We start from the raw sequence: 16,392 nt of genomic DNA on the forward strand, positions 1-16,392 counted from the left end.
TTCCGTGTATGTGCCAGGCACAGTGCTGGGCACCAGAAGGAGCAATGTGGACAGTCTCTGCCCTCACCAAGAGGACTGTCACTTATATGCCTCCTGAAATAGGTATCTCTCCTAACTCTACTTCCCCTCACACTGCTTCATTTTTCATCATGGCTCAATTACTACTTAACATTTTATATATATATATATATATATAAATATATATATATATATATATATATTTATATATATATATATATATATATGAAAACATTAGTTTATATATATAAATATATACTTAACATGTTTTATATAATAGTATTATCTTTTAATTTCATTTTTCCAAGAACTTTTTCAAGCACTCTCATATTGTAATGTAAATAATGCAAATTTCATAAGGGTAGAGACTTTGTTTTACTACATTTTCAGTGTTTAAAATAGTGCCTGACATATTTTAGGTACTCATTAAGAATTTGATGAATAAATAAATGAATGAATGCAAGAAATGGGAATAAAAGGAGTTTAAAATAAATTGGTTAGAAGAATTTTAAATGGTCAGAGACTTTCTGTGGAAGCTGTAACAGTCAAACCCGGCACCTAGCATAATAGCACATGGTAAGTACTCAGTAAACAGGGATTTTTTGAATAAAGAAAAATAGATACGAAATAGTACTAAATTACAAACATTTCCAATTTGGTTTTCAAGTAGGAAGGTGTTATATTCTCAGATGATTGGGAAAAAATTATAGATTTTATGGATTTTTATTCTTCTGCTAATGCTTCAAGGAGCTCTAAGAAGTAATAAAAATGTAAAACAAAATAAAACAAAAAATCTTTTCTTAGCCATTGCCTATTCAAATTTCAAGTAAACAGAAAAAGGCAGTTAAGAGTTTTGTAATACTCATATGTGTCTTTGAAAAAAAGAGTCAGGGCTGGCTGGTTGGTTCAGTGGTTAAAGCCCGGTGCTGATAACCCCAAGGTCCAGGGAACTTTAAAAAGACACAGTGTCTTCATATTTCAGTCAGTGGTGCACCACAGCTGCCATAGTTAGGCACGGTCAATTTACCTCAAATTCTTTGAGGAGTTCTTCAGCTTTGAGGCTGTTATTCAGGCTGCTGATGTTTTCAGCGAGCTGTGGAACAGCGCTGTTTGACCACCCGTCGATCTCATCTTTACTTGAAAGTACATCATCCCAGATGGACAGGCTTACCCTCAGCCTATCCATGTTTTCTTCAATTCTCTCTGCTACCTAGAAGAGAAAATAGAAGCCTTGGCACTAACAGGGCGAGGATTTAACATCTAGTTCCCCCACCAATTCTTCCTTCATCAGAAAATTATGTTCTGACAAGGTTTTACAAGTTATTGTAAGCTAATTAGTGCACCTGACTCAAGCAAATGCTAATCGATACATACATTGTTTTTGTCATTAGCAGAGTTGTTTGAACTTCTGCAACATTAACTTTTCATTTGTAAATTGGGATACCAACCACAACAGGTCTCTATTAAAATATAACTCACTCTAATATTAAATTCTACAAAATTGAAGTTCATCTAGGGCAGTACTGTATTTATTTTTAAAATAAAACAATAAGCACTTTTATTTGTAATGCTGAGATATAGGAATGAATATTAGTCAGATTTAAATATACACAAGCGCAACCAACTTTACATGTTTAAAGTAAGGTATTATTGCTTAACTTTCTTCTTATAATAAGAGTACTCTTTTAAAAGTGGAGGCATATAAGGTTTTCTGCAGTCCTCAAATTATTTGATTATATTGCACAAATGCCAATGTCTAATTTTAGTAAATTTAGCTTTAGTAAGGGAACCCACTGTAGATTAAACTTCTGAATCTAGATATTAAAAGGGGGGGCAACAGAATCACTGGACTTCTGAGCTGGAAGGTGGTATAAAATATTTATGGATAGATATATAGAATTCCAGGGAGATCAAGTGACGCATTCTATGGTCACAATAGCTAGTAAATGACAGAGCAAGAACTAAAACCCAAGGATGTAAACTACAAGTCTAATGTTTTCCAATGTGGAACCATAGCCCTTTTACTTTAAATTATTATATATTATAATTTAATATTCTATAGGAGGTTTATAAATTATTCTTCTATTTTTATCCATAATTCCAGAGTTTTAAGAAGAAAAGCATTCAGAGTTATGATTTGTTATGTTTGAATCTATTAAGTGAAATTCCAGAAAATATGGAATTTGTTTCAACAAAATAAGGGAAATAATTTCATGTGAACATTATTTTTCTTCCACATATTTTGCATTTATCATTAAAAGCTAAAAAATAGAATTCACATCCCTGAATAATCGTTTGCCCAAAAATTTGATTGAGAAATGTGAATATTTAAACAGTTCGCAGAATCCCAAGTGATTATCTTACATCCAGCCATTTGTCCACAGTGCTCTCCATGTCTGTTTTCACCAAGATGAAATCACTACTGTGAATTTTTTTCAGCTCAGATAACAACTGTTTTCCTTTACTGGTAAAATTATCCAACTCTTTCTGTTTATAATTCATTTCATTCTTGGCAGTTTCATGCTGTGGACATAAATGTTTCCTAATTAATAAAATAATTGGTGATAAATAAGTCAAGAGTTTAAAACCATTTGCCTCTAAGAAATTTAATTCATGGTGACCTTATGCAGAAATTAGTGATATTAATTAACTATAAGAATATATATATACACACACACATATATAATTTTCTTGAATTACTAGAATCCTAGGATATCAGTATTCCTAGGAAAAAAAGAGTTGAGCTTGTTAGCATGAATTATCCACATCTAAATATACTGACAAGAAGAATTGTACAGAGAATTGCTTTGAGTAAAAAATAGATCTACCAGTCTAAAATAAATACATTTTGAATTTTACCTTGGAAAAAGCCCATTTAAGATCCTCCTGATCTTTTATAGTAGTTCTGGTTATAATCACACTGCTGGCATTTTCTAGGACTTTAGATACAGTTGACTTCAAGTTCTGATATTCTCTCATTAAGTCAATAAGTCCACAGCATTGACCCTGGCTATAATGATTAAAGAAAATATATCATTTAGTGTCATTATCAGGAAAGGGAAGAATTTTCTATGATTGGACTTGACATATCACTACATAAACGTATTCACAGATGGATGCTGGAACCAAGAGAAAACCATATTTCTTCCCACTGAGGTCAAAATAGTTAATCCGACTTAATTCTAATGTCCAAAATGTTATCCTTGAATGAAGAGTGCACATAGCCATTAAACAAAAGCTATAAATTCAACGACAAAGAAGCAATGTTCTTTGCTCTTCAAAGGCAAACTCTCTTAGATGAGTCACCCAAATTATTAGTTTTTTAAAATGTTTTTTTCATTCTGTTTTATTTACTTCATACTGGCATATATTGGGGGAAGAAAATAACAAAACAGAACAAAAAACAACTAAAAATGCTGCTCGATAATTTGAAAACATATTTTTCTCTACCGTCTCAATGTAACAAATTGAACATGAATCTCCTGGATATTGTCAAAATAAGGTAATTTTTGTTTATAAGAGTAAAATGCCTTTGAGCAAGTAATTATGTCTGGAAATTTTTACAAAGAAACAGATGTGTGTGCATTATGATTTAGGTAAAATGATATTCTTCACTCCATTATTTACAATAGGAGAAAAAAAATAGAAATAACCTAAGTGTTAAAAATAATTCAATGATTGAATAAATCTTGATACATTTTTATAGTTAAACACTATGCAACCTCTAAGAAATCACAATCTAAAAGAATGTTTAATAATATAGAATAAAGTTTGTTTGACATGGTTAGATTTTAAAAGCCTACATTAATAGTCTACAATATGTAATGTGCTTTCAGTTTTGTTTCAAATGTCTTCGTACGTAACGTAAGGTACATATTTAGGTTCATTTTTTTTAATGCATATGGATGCCCAATTGTTCCAGCACCTTTATTGAAAAGACTATCCTTTCTCCATCAAATTGCCTTCGCATTTTTATCAAAAATCAATTCACTAAATATGTGTGGGTTTATTTCTGTACTACTTGTTCCATTGGTCTATACTTTTATCCCTTGGCCAAAACCACACTGCAACCAGGTAGGGTGAGTCCAACAATTCTTTTCTGAAATTTTATGGCTATTCCAGGTCTTTTGCTTTTACATATAAATTTTAGAATCAGCTTGTCAATTTTTACAAAAATTCTGTGGGAATTTTGTTTGGGATATTATTGATATGAAAAAGATCTCGATATCAAAAAAACAAACAATCCCTCCCAAATCAGCCAATTTGGACAGGTACTTTGCTAAAAAAGATTTGCAGATGACAAACAATATGTGAAAATATGCTCAATATCATTAGTCATCAAGAAAATATAAATTAAAAACACAATGAGAGATCTCCATAAATCTATTACAATGTCAAACAAGCAAGTAACAAAAACTTGACAATACCAACTGTTAGAAAGGATGTGGAGCAAGTGGAACTCTCACACATGGCTGGTATGAGTGCAAAATGGTACAACCATTTTGGGAAACAGTTTGGCAGTTTTTTTTTACAAAGTTAAATGTATACTTTACCATGCAACCTAGAGTCCCACTTTTGATATTTACCCAACCGAAATAAAAACTTATGTACACACAAAAACTCGAATGTAAATGTTTACAGATGTTTTATTTATAATCATCCAAACTGGAAAGAACCCAATTGTTCATCAGCTGGTAAGTAATTTAACTGTGGTACACCCACTCAATGGAATATTCAGCTATTAAAAAAAAGAATGAACTATTGATGCACAGGACAAACATATATTGTGCTAAATAAAAGAAGCCAGGCTCAAAAGGTTACATTCTATACGATTCCAATTATATATGATTCTGTAAAAAGACAAAACTTTAGATACAGAAAACTGATTAATGGTTGTCAGGAACTGTGGGTGAGGGGAAGAGATAGACTACAATGAGATATGTTAAAATTTTTTCAGGTGGTAGAACTGTTACTGCAAAGTTTGATAGTTGTGATAGTTATACAATTGAATGAGTCTGTCAAAACTCATAGAATTGCATACTAAGAGAGGTAAATTTTACTGTATTTAAAGTTTACCTTAATTACAAACAAGTACAACAAAACAAACAAAAAAAAGAAAATCAAAGGTTAAGGCTCTCATTGTAGCACTTTGTAACTTCTGATTTTAAGGATCAAAATTCACTGTAACTGTGATCTCAAGACACAATTCTCAATAAAGTTCTGTAAGACTAAATTTTTAGGGCCCACCCTGTGGCTCACTCGGGAGAGTGCGGCACTGGGAGCGCAACGGTGCTGGGAGCGCTGAGGCCGCAGGTTCAGATCCTATATAGGGATGGCCGGTGTGCTGACTGGCTGAGCGCGGTGCGGGCGACACCAAGCCAAGGGTTGCGATCCCCTTACCGGTCACACACAAAAAAAGACTAAATTTTTAATGTTACTAAAGTGACACAGAATACCTAAGATGGCAAAAGATGTGCAATTTTTGATAACATCAACGAAAGTTAACAAGCAATGGCCCAATGTCACAAAATAAGCAGGAAGTTAAAAATAAAAACTGGTTGTTTTTGACTTACTTTTCATGAATTAGTTTTTTGGTGTCATCCCAGGTGACTTCTAAGCGATTTATCTCCCTGTCAACTGCAGGTGCAAAAGTTACATCTTTCTGGGCAATTTGCTTAGCTTTGTCTTTTAACCAACATAGTTCGTGCTCATGAGAATTCAGTTCATCTTCTAGCTGATTAAACACTCTTAACCTGTGAATTAAAATGTTATTTTACTGTTAATTTACTAAAGGTAGTGAACTAATATTTCCTTTCCACAAGCACATGCTGAGTCCATAAAGCACGCATGTAGATTACTAGAAACACTTTTTAACACAGCAGTTAAATTAATGTATATCAACTGATGAAGATACTTTTCAAGCTAATTTTACAAAATAACTCAGACTGTCCCTCAGAAAACACTGAAATTCATTCTTGTTGCTCACCATCAACGTTTTATTAAGTTTGTATTCTCTTTCTGCTTTGCTTTGATGGTATAAGACTTTCAAGACTAAGGCTGACCTTGTAGGCCACGTAGGTGAACACTTATTCACATAGGTGAATACTTATTGCAAAGTCATTGGTAAAAAATGCTTTTGTGCCATGAGGTCCAATCCATGTAAACAGTAATATTTAAGGATCACAGTTATTTCATTCAAAATCAAAAGGGCTTTACTGAGCTTTACAAAAAACACATCTTTTTAAGAGGTAAGTTACCGACTTTATTGAAAAGATTACCATGAGAAAATGATCTCTTTTTCTGTCCCTAATAAGCTAATATTTGAGCATTTGTAAAAAGTGACCAAACAGAGGCAGCCACTGACTCTTTCGTTCTTCTATTTTGGTATAGCACCATAGAGTTTACAAAGTGAGTGTGCATGTATTAACCAATTTAATTCCCAGAATGAAGTGGCTGGGGGGCGACTGTTATTTTCCCCACCATACAAGAAGAGAGGTGATTTGCCCAAGGTGGCACAGGGAAGCATAAGGATGGCTGGAATTTAATAAATCCGTCAATTCAATTCAACATTTTCTGTAGCCTATATGCGACTTTGGTGCGTTCAGTGTTGGGGGTACTGATATGAATCTTGAGCCCAACCTGGGCTTTTCACTCCAGCAATTTTAGGATCTCCTGTACGCTTGGCCTGCGCAGGCCATGCTGCCCTGCAGCCCCAGTGCTACTGCTGACTTCCTGGGTGAGTGGCACTAGGCTCCTCACCCTCTCTTTACTCTGGAGGCTTTATCCCCTTCCCAAATCTCATTCCCTTTTGTAAATTTATTGTAAAACTAGTCAGATAGCTTATTTCCTACAAGGGGTATAACCTCAGGAAGCTTAATATTAACTCTACTGTCATCTAACTGAAGCATTGGCTTAATATTTGATTCTGGTGAAACGATGGCAATGGTCTTGGCAGAGACAACCAAATGTTTATCAATACAGACACCTCGGTGTAAACGCATTTCAGCTGCTTCTTTGCCCCTTGAAAAAGTGGAAGAGAAAATGGCCCTGAGAATATGAGTGGAGAGAAGGTTCTATTATGAAAGAAAAAGAAAATTGATATGAAGGTTACAGTATTAGGGAGAAAATTGCTTGTCAAATTTACTAAGGGGGCTTACCCTTGATCTATTTGCTTCTCTATTGAACTCACCCAACAAAACCTCAACTTTGCTTAAACCCACTCCTCTGCCTTCTCCATACCTCTAAGCAAACAGTTACAAGCAGTTGTGGAGGGTTGGCCAGTTAGTTTAGTTGGATAGAGAATAGTGTTGCCAACACCAGAGTCAAGAGCTCGGATCCTCATGCCAGCCACCAAAAAGAAAAAAGTAGTTGTGGACAACCACCCTGCCAAGCCGGTTGATTTCACTTTAAACGAATGAACACAGATCTCAAATTGCCCCTCATCTTCTTCCTAAGTTCCTGTCTACAAGAGAACTTTTTCTCAGCATTTTCTCTCCTCCAGCATCTGCCACCTTCTTTCAACTAATGAGCTTGCTCCAGTCTTGACTGAGGGGCTAGTGGCCACCAGGGAGAAACTTCCCGGTAATTGTACCACCAAACCACAAATCTATTTGGATTCCTCCCTTTCTCCTCTGCCCTCACTTTTGTTACAGAAGATGAATCACTTCTCCTATCAGTTAAAAATTGCTTCAGAAAAGATAATACAATCTATATACTCTCTTATGAATAAGGACTCAGAGTGGCTCATGTACAGGCCTCGGGAAAATCCTGAAGGAAAGCAAAGAAATTTTAGTACTTCTCGAGTGTCAAATTAGTCATTAATTTTATCTTCAAAACATGAAAAAAAAAAGAAGTTAATAAATGTGGTACTATTAGAGTTTTGCATGAAAGTTAATTCTGGAACAAATAAAAAGTGAAAGAGACAGCTGGCTTCGACACAGTTTCCCGTTACCTGTGCTGAAGAGCTTGGCGAGTAGGTTCTTTTAGTCGCTCTTTGTCAGTTCTCTCTTCAATGTCCTCAATGCTTTTCAGCAACTCCTCTTTCTGGTCTTGGAATGCTTTTTTCAATACTGCCAGGGCATCTGCCTCACTCTGCTTGGTTCCCAGAAGGTTCTGGATCCTTTCTAATTCTAAACATAATTGATCAGCCATGGCTCTGCAGGAAGTCCTTCGCTCAGAGCCTCCACTTTTCAGATGGTATTGGGCTTTGGCAAGAATGCCATCGAGACCGATGGCAGTAGATTCTAATGTTTTAACATCTTGAATAGCATCATTTAGGTCCTTTTCTAACAAGTCAGACTGTTTCTTGTTCATGCTGTTGGTCGCTTCCACCATTTGCCTCAGCTGGTGGAGAACCCCGGACAGAGCGGCGTGGCTCTGTAGGAATTCTGTCACCTGGGACAGGGCCACCTGCCGCCTCTCCACAACTTGGCCGGCCTCCTCAAACAGCTGAAAGCAGTCCTCTGCCTTGCCCTGGAGGAGGTGGACGTCCTCGGCTCGGCCCAGAGAACCCAATTTTGCTAAATGATCCTGCAGACGCTGCAATTCCCCCCTTTTGCTCTCTACTTCTGCTGTGTGGTCCTGGAAGGGAAGAGAGAGCTAGTGATGACTCAGATACTCTACAGTTCATGACGCAGATACACTACAGGATGTGTGATGTCAGGATATGATTTAAGTACAATGGATAGTGTAGTATTTAAAGATCCACAGTACATTTCTTAGAAATGTGCATAAAATATCCTGTTTTGCTCCTCTGTATACTTCATATAAAACACAGCACTGATTTGGAGTAATTAATTTTGTGGAAATTATTTCTTCATGCATAGAAATCGCTGGTTAAAAGACATAAAAAATTTGGAAGATTTAAAAAGAATATACATATTATATATATATATAATATGTATAAATACTCATATATTTAAATTACTTTTATATTAAGGAAAGCAAAATCTTTTGTTCCAAAATATACTTCTTTGACACAGTTCAAGATGGCTATTTAGAGGAACTGGAAACACAAGAATAGCTAAAAAGCTGCTCTCTTTTTTTTTTGAGGAGGTTTGCATCTGCAGAGAAAAATCTACCCTGGCTAACAATTGCTGTGCTTCCCCCCACTATCTAACATTTATTCTCTCTGAGGGCAGCTCCCAGATTATCTGAGATATTTTCATCTGCATAACAAGACAGCCCTTGCTTGAATGCTTTTTCCCTTCAACTGTGATGCCCTCTTCCAGAACTCAGAGAAATTTGGTCCTGGGCCATTGTTCCTTGGGCTCATTCATTTCTGAAAATAATCTACTCTTATACCCACCCCCCATCTTCCCTGTTCCCTATAAGGAAGTATATAAGCTTCTGCGATGACCTTCGGATTATTAGGCAATTGCTCTCCTGCGATTTCTCTGTACATAGCCCACCTCCTGCCACCCCCATAGCATGTGAAAATAAAATTTGTTATGCCTTTTCTTTTATTAATCTGTCTTTTTTGTCACTGATTTTCAGTGAACTTTCAGAAGGCGAAGGGGAAGTTTTTCCTTAGCCCCTACAATGATATATAAAAAATATAGTATGTATATAATAATATATGTGTGTGTGTGTGTGTGTGTGTGTGTGTGTATGCACTAGAGCTAATTCTAACAGAGCCTGTAGGGAAGGGTGAGGGAGTGCACCGACATTAGCATCTCTTCAGACATGGTGGGTAAGGCAGATGAAAACCTGCACAAGTTTTAGCCACCTTTTCTTTAAAGCAGTATAGATTAAATGCAACTGCTGTATAGGAAATTTGACTAGCTCACCATAAGTCATATTTAAAATCTAGCAAAAAAAAATTTGTTAACAATCTTAGCATAGTTCCCATTAAAGAGAAATTATCATCTACCTTAATCTTGACCACAATGGCCTTACCATTCCCGTCAGCTTGACTACTAAACATTCGACAGCTTCTTCCTGACTAGAGGTCCCTGTTCTTCATTTCCCTAGAGCATTTACTTTAGAAAACTTGCAATTATAAATTAATTCTCTGCCCCTTTGGTAAGTAAATCTGTGTAAAGATTCTGGACAGTTTCACAACTCAGGAATGTGTTTCTCAAGGACCCGAAAACCATCCCTTTGAAACATAATTATCAAGGAAGACAGAACCTCTATTTCCCAGTCTCTTTGGAGGGTAGGAGCCTAACTTCAGTGGGCACCTTCCTCTGAGCTGTAAAACTACCTCCTGTCGTGAAGACACAAGAAGGTTTACTTTTCCCTCCAGTAAAGCCAATTAGCAAATTCAGCATAGCATGAACACTCAACAAATATTAAAAGTTTCATTATTAAACATTATTATAAACCTATCATGTAGCTTATCTCTACTATCCCAATGCTTTACAATCAATCTGATTTTTAAAAATGTTTTTTGGTGCCAATAGAGATATTATGCATAATTTATAAATAAGGGAAATAAGTCATGAATTTTAAATAACTTTCAAGCTAAATGGGTAATTCAGAAAAACTATATTGTTAAAGCATTGAATTCAGCATCAGTTTTCAGCATTGGAGTAAAACAAACTAAGAAGGTGTAAAATGGATATTTTTATTACTTTACATTAGAAATCATTTGCTCCATTATGAAGAAATAGTTCCTTAAGGTAGTTGCCTATTTTATCTGAAGTGGTTTTATCTGCTTAATTGATCTGCATAACATGTTGCCTGCACCATATGTTCAATTATTAAAACGTATTCACATGAATAAAGAGTTAAATTGCTGCCAAGCATTTTTTTTGTTTGGTTTTGTTTATGTTGCATCCCTTTGTAATTCAAGAATTCTCTTTTGTGACTACTTTCTTCCATCTTAAAAGAATACACTTTACCTTGTGCCGAGTAAGAGCTACTCTATGGTCCATTACACTTATCTCAGAAGTAGTTTGTAATTCACTGAGAAACAGCTTAATCCAGACAGAAAAGGAAAGCAGCAGCTCATCAAATTGCTCATGTTCAGCGACCACAGACCGAAGAAAAGTAATCCTATGTGCAGAAATTTGTTAAAGTTAAAATGACTGATAAGTGAATAGAAAGGGTTAATGATATATTTTGGGAATTAAGCTTAGCCGAGGGCAAAAGTGATGTCATACATGGACAAGCCAGACCTCTTGATGTTTTCTACTCTCCAAATCCAATTTTTCTCACAATTGTCCTTGTCTCGGCAACATTCCCACCATCCACCCTGATGGTCCTAGAGTCATTCCTCGTCCCTCCATTTCTTTACCAACCACCACGTCTGCTCCACACACCTCCTGCCAGCACCCCCACCACACCAGGTACTGATTCTGTGCTCTTCTCTCCATTTCCACTACCCCCACCCCCAGCTGAATATCTTCATCTCTTGACTGGCCTCCAACAGCCTCGGAAACTGTCTTCCTTCCTTCCACCTTTGCCTCCCTACAATCCACACTCTAGAGAACAGCCAGAAATGATTTCAAGTGATCAGAGCATTCCTGTCATGCTTAAACACTGGGACAGTTTCCTGTTGCACTGAGGAAAGCAAAACCCCCAACATCCTGACTGTGGTCTACAAGGGACCCCACGTAGTCTAATTCTCCAGCCTCATCTAATTCAGCTCTGCCCACACTCCCACAGACCTCTGTTTCCCTATATTCCACCTTATTACTGCCTTAGAGCCTTTGCCCCTTGGCTCCCTCTGCTTGCGTGCAATGCTGGGATCTTAACCAGATGTCACCTCCCCAGAGAGACCTTACTTGGCCACCCAGTCTAATGATGCACCACCTTGCAGTTCCTGCCATGCTGTTTTGTTGTCTTCATAATGCTTAACATCACATGAAGCAGTCTTGTTCATTCATCTGCTTAATTATGTATTTATCTTCTCTCAATCCCTTCCTCTCCTCTCCCCCACTCCCCATAAGGCCAAGGACTTTACCTGCCTTGCTTATTACTGTGTCCTTAGCATCTAAAAAGGTGCTTGGGATGTGCTCAGTAATCAATCAATGCTTGCATAATAAATGAATTAGTTGATGAACAATAGGTGATTGAAGATCAGAGTACAAAATTGGTATTAAAAATAGTAATTTAATCAAATATTAATACTCATTGCAATGATTTGTATCTAAAGATAAACTTTTTAACTCTACTTTTATGTTTTGACCCTTATAGAATTTTCTACACATTATCTTTACATGCATAAAATATATTTTTAATGCTTCACATATTTGTACCACTTTGAAAGTTCTTTTCTTGCCCCCTGTGAGATATATGCAGGGCAAATCCTCTGTTTTACAGAAGATTGCTCATTTTTCAAGAGCTGGCATCAAATCCATCAGTAAGCCTTTTCTGAACCTATTCAAATCTCCCGAGTGCGCCACGGGCTCGGCCCCAAATGTCCCTTCTTTTTGTTCCTATAATACTCTGTGCTCACCTTTCTCCTTGGTCTCTTTGTTATCTCCACACTGATCTGTGACTTACTTGAGTTCAGGCTTTGTTTATTTTCATGCCTCCAGTATCTGGTATGGTGCCTGGCACTCGGCAGGTACCCAATAAACATTTGTTGATTGATTGAATAAATGAATGAATAAACAGTGAAATAAATACAAGCTCCATGTTTACTCTTGCTATCCCCAGCACATCGAAGAGTGCTCTACTCACTGTAGAAACTCAATAAATATTTGCTGAATGAATAGATTTTAAAAATAGCCAGAAAGGTTAAATGTTTATCCAAGATCACATTGGGTATTGGGTAATCAATACCAATTTAAAGAAAAAAAATTTTATTAGAAAAGTATAGATGCCAATTGTTAATCACCTAATTAATTAAGATTTGATCAATTTTTGACTCCATTTAATATAATAATAATTTCCTCTGCTTTCCCCAAAGATCTGTATTGGAATGAAATGGAATAGCTTATGTATACAAAATGCCTCTGTTTGAGAAATATCATATGAAACAAATTTTTAGTTACCATTTTTTCTCTTGTACACAAACAGCTCAGGCAATAAATAATACAAACATTAGCAGCCAAACTCTTTTCAATATATTTCAACTGGTTTAATCATTTTCCCTGATCGTGAGACCAAAATTGTGAGTTGAGGTTTATCAGAAATGCTCATTTTTGAGGACCTCGATTTAAAAAGTGACAGATAAAGTAGTTTTCTTCCCTTCTGTAATTATCCTCCAAATAGCTGAGTTAAATAAAAGTAAACGAAACTATGCTTTCTTAATTTATATGCTCAACATTTAAAAACAAATGAACAGTATTTGACTTTTTTTAGAACCAACCTTCTGTTAATTATCTGTGGTAAATCTCTCCATCTCTCATCCAGCTGCTGCAAATGTAGTTTCATCATTCTCATGTCATCTTTGGAAGCCACTGAGAACAGTGATTCTTTCGATTGCAAAAGGCTGCTGTAGAATGAGGCCTGGGCTACAACTTCACTTTGCAGAGCCTGAGAAAAACAGAACACGTTACAGACCTCCTCCCAACATGATGGGACAGGAAGGATCTTCTGACACACGTGGCTGTCACCTGAAGGTTTTGCATTCTTGCAAAAGTGGAGGCCATCGGAGACAGGCTGAAGAGAATTTTTATTACTTGACTTACAAATGGATCCATTTAACTTTTAATGCAATTTTTTATATGCTACTGAAACCTGAATGAGTTTTCCAGAGTCTGAGTTACAAAGTTAAGCAAATTTAGAAGCTGTAGAATTTCATCAGGATGAAGAAACAGTGTAGAGAGAATCGAAGAAAATTATTGCCGAAGAGAACCAACACATCAAACAATAACAGAGATGCAATTCTAGTTGCCTAGAACATGGTCTCTCTCTGCTGAGAGACTATCTGAGGGTACTCCAAAGTCTGTGGAGAAATAGAATTGGAAGATATACAAATCTTTCCAGGAACTTTTTGAAGTACCCTTGTATTAGGCCAAACTGGGGAACTTAAGGGCTCTTCCTTTTAATTTCACACAGCACAATGACTTATTTTCCAAATTGAATCAGGCAATGGATCTCTTGGGTGCTGTGAGAGGCACATAGATGAAGTGGTTTCTATCTAGAAGGTGATAATAGGTAAACACTCATATAGATAGGTAACAACATAAAATGGTGTTCAGTAAGATGACAGACGTACATAAGGCACAGATCAAATGTTTATCAAGATGCTTCCTTTCCCTTCCTCGTGAGGCCACACGTGCCATACAAGCAAAACTGCTACAGGTATGAGAGGAAGGAGCACACAGCCTATGATGACAGCTAGACCACAAGTAGAACTGGGGCTTATTTTGAGTAGGAGAAAGGAAAAAAGGAGCACAGGGGCAAGGCCAGGAGGTGGGAATGAACAAGGCACGTCTGGCCCCTGGGGGCGAGGCAGCTTGGTGGCTGAGGTGCTAGATGCAGGAGCAGCAGATGCCTGCAGCCTCTCTTGGTCCTCCAGCTCGCAGAGCACTTGCCATCAAGAGAAACGGAGCAGCACAGTTGTACATACCCAGACAGCTTTGTGTCTATGCCTTGACATGTTTAAGGAAAGGAGCTGTGACTTCCCCTCTGGAAACCCTTCCCACAGGTCTGTAAGAAGGTAAGAACCAGACTGTGCCTGCCTTTTATGCTCAGGGCAGGTAACAGTCACTGTAGGTTTCTGAGAAGGGACTTTTTGGAAGATTAATGCAGAGTATTAGTGTTGCATAAACTAGAAAGGCATCATCACAAATTTCTTCTCATCATGACTTTCTACTTCAGGTGAGGGTCGTTCTCTTCTTTTCAGGATACCTTGACATCAAATGATGCTTCAGAGATCACAAAATCAAAGCAAAAACTTAAGTGGCGTAGAGGTTTATTTTATTTATTTCCTTTCACCATACACTAAAGTCAACTCAAAATGGACTAAAGAATTAAATATACACCCTGAAACAATAAAACTTCTTAAAGAAAACATAGGAGAAACACTTCAGGAAGTAGGACTGGACACAGACTTCATGAATATGACCCCAAAAGCACGGGCAACGAAAGGAAAAATAAACAAATGGGATTATATCAAACTAAAAAGCTTCTGCACAGCAAAAGAAACAATTAACAGAGTTAAAAGACAACCAACAGAGTGGGACAAAATATTTGCAAAATATACATCTGACAAAGGATTAATATCCAGAATATAAAAGGAACTCAAACAACTTTACAAGAAAAAAACAAACAACCCAATTAAAAAATGGGCAAATGAGCTAAGTAGGCATTTCTCTAAGGAAGATATACAAATGGCCAACAGACATATGAAAAAAATGCTCAACATCACTCAGCATTCAGGAAATGCAAATGAAAACCACACTGAGATACCATCTCACCCCAGTTAGGATGGCTAAAATCCAAACGACTCTGAATGATAAATGCTGGCGAGATTGCAGAGGAAAAGGAACTCTCATACATTGTTGGTGGGACTGCAAAATGGTGCAGCCTCTATGGAAAATGGTATGGAGGTTCCTCAAACAATTACAGATAGATCTACCATATGACCCAGCTATCCCACTGCTGGGAATATACCCAGAGGAATGGAAATCATCAAGTCGAAGGTATACCTGTTCACCAATGTTCATCGCAGCACTGTTTACAATCACTAAGAGTTGGAACCAGCCCAAATATCCATCATCAGATGAGTGGATATGGAAACTGTGATATATCTACACAATGGAATACTACTCTGCTATAAAAAAGAATGAAATACTGCCACTTGCAACGACATGGATGGACCTAGAGAGAATTATATTAAGTGAAACAAGTCAGGCACAGAAAGAGAAATACCACATGTTCTCACTTATTGGTGGGAGCTAAAAATAAATAAATAAATTCACACATAAAAAAAACCGGGGTGGGGAAGAAGACATAACAACTACAATTCCTTGAAGTTGATACGACAAGCAAACAGAAAGGACATTGTTGGGAGGGAGCGGGGAAAGGGAGATGGGAGGGAGGTTTCGGTAATTGGCTACAATAATCAACCACATTGTATATCGACAAAATAAAATAAAATAAAATATTAAAAAATAAAATAAAATAAAATAATAATGCGACTGTAACAAAGAGCACTTCATTTCTTTCCTCACCCTTCCTTGCACTTGCCTGTGTTAACTGAAGTTCACCCTCCACTTTGACTCTGTCTGCAGAGATGTCCCCTTCTGGGGCACCAGCCATAGCTTCACACCGCTCTAACCAGGTCACAAAGGATGACAGTTCTTTTTCTAGCCTGAAGAAAGCATAAAAAGAAAGAAATTCATCCAAAATTATCATGCTGCAAAACTAAACCTTCCTGAAATTGGAGGGTTCAACACAAACCATCATATACAGTACAATGTTGGTCATTTTACTCTTAGATGTGCAGGGATGAAAATCAGTCCTTTCGTTTTC

General features: G+C 36.8%; 1 protein-coding gene across 1 annotated transcript in view; it reads right to left on the reverse strand.

Annotated features, from left to right (window-relative positions):
* Positions 1-16,392, reverse strand: part of SYNE1 (spectrin repeat containing nuclear envelope protein 1) — a 422,354-nt gene that overhangs the window by 236,023 nt on the left and 169,939 nt on the right. Inside the window, exons 37-44 of the mRNA XM_063096991.1 lie at positions 16,108-16,231; positions 13,280-13,446; positions 10,863-11,016; positions 7,970-8,598; positions 5,592-5,771; positions 2,878-3,028; positions 2,383-2,541; positions 1,046-1,228 (exon numbers count right to left, since the gene is read on the reverse strand). Coding sequence (XP_062953061.1) covers positions 1,046-1,228; positions 2,383-2,541; positions 2,878-3,028; positions 5,592-5,771; positions 7,970-8,598; positions 10,863-11,016; positions 13,280-13,446; positions 16,108-16,231 — 1,747 coding nt within the window. The remainder of the gene's footprint in view (positions 1-1,045; positions 1,229-2,382; positions 2,542-2,877; positions 3,029-5,591; positions 5,772-7,969; positions 8,599-10,862; positions 11,017-13,279; positions 13,447-16,107; positions 16,232-16,392) is intronic.

Source organism: Cynocephalus volans, chromosome 5 (genome assembly GCF_027409185.1).
Source record: "Cynocephalus volans isolate mCynVol1 chromosome 5, mCynVol1.pri, whole genome shotgun sequence".
In the NCBI taxonomy this organism is placed as follows: Eukaryota; Metazoa; Chordata; class Mammalia; order Dermoptera; family Cynocephalidae; genus Cynocephalus; species Cynocephalus volans.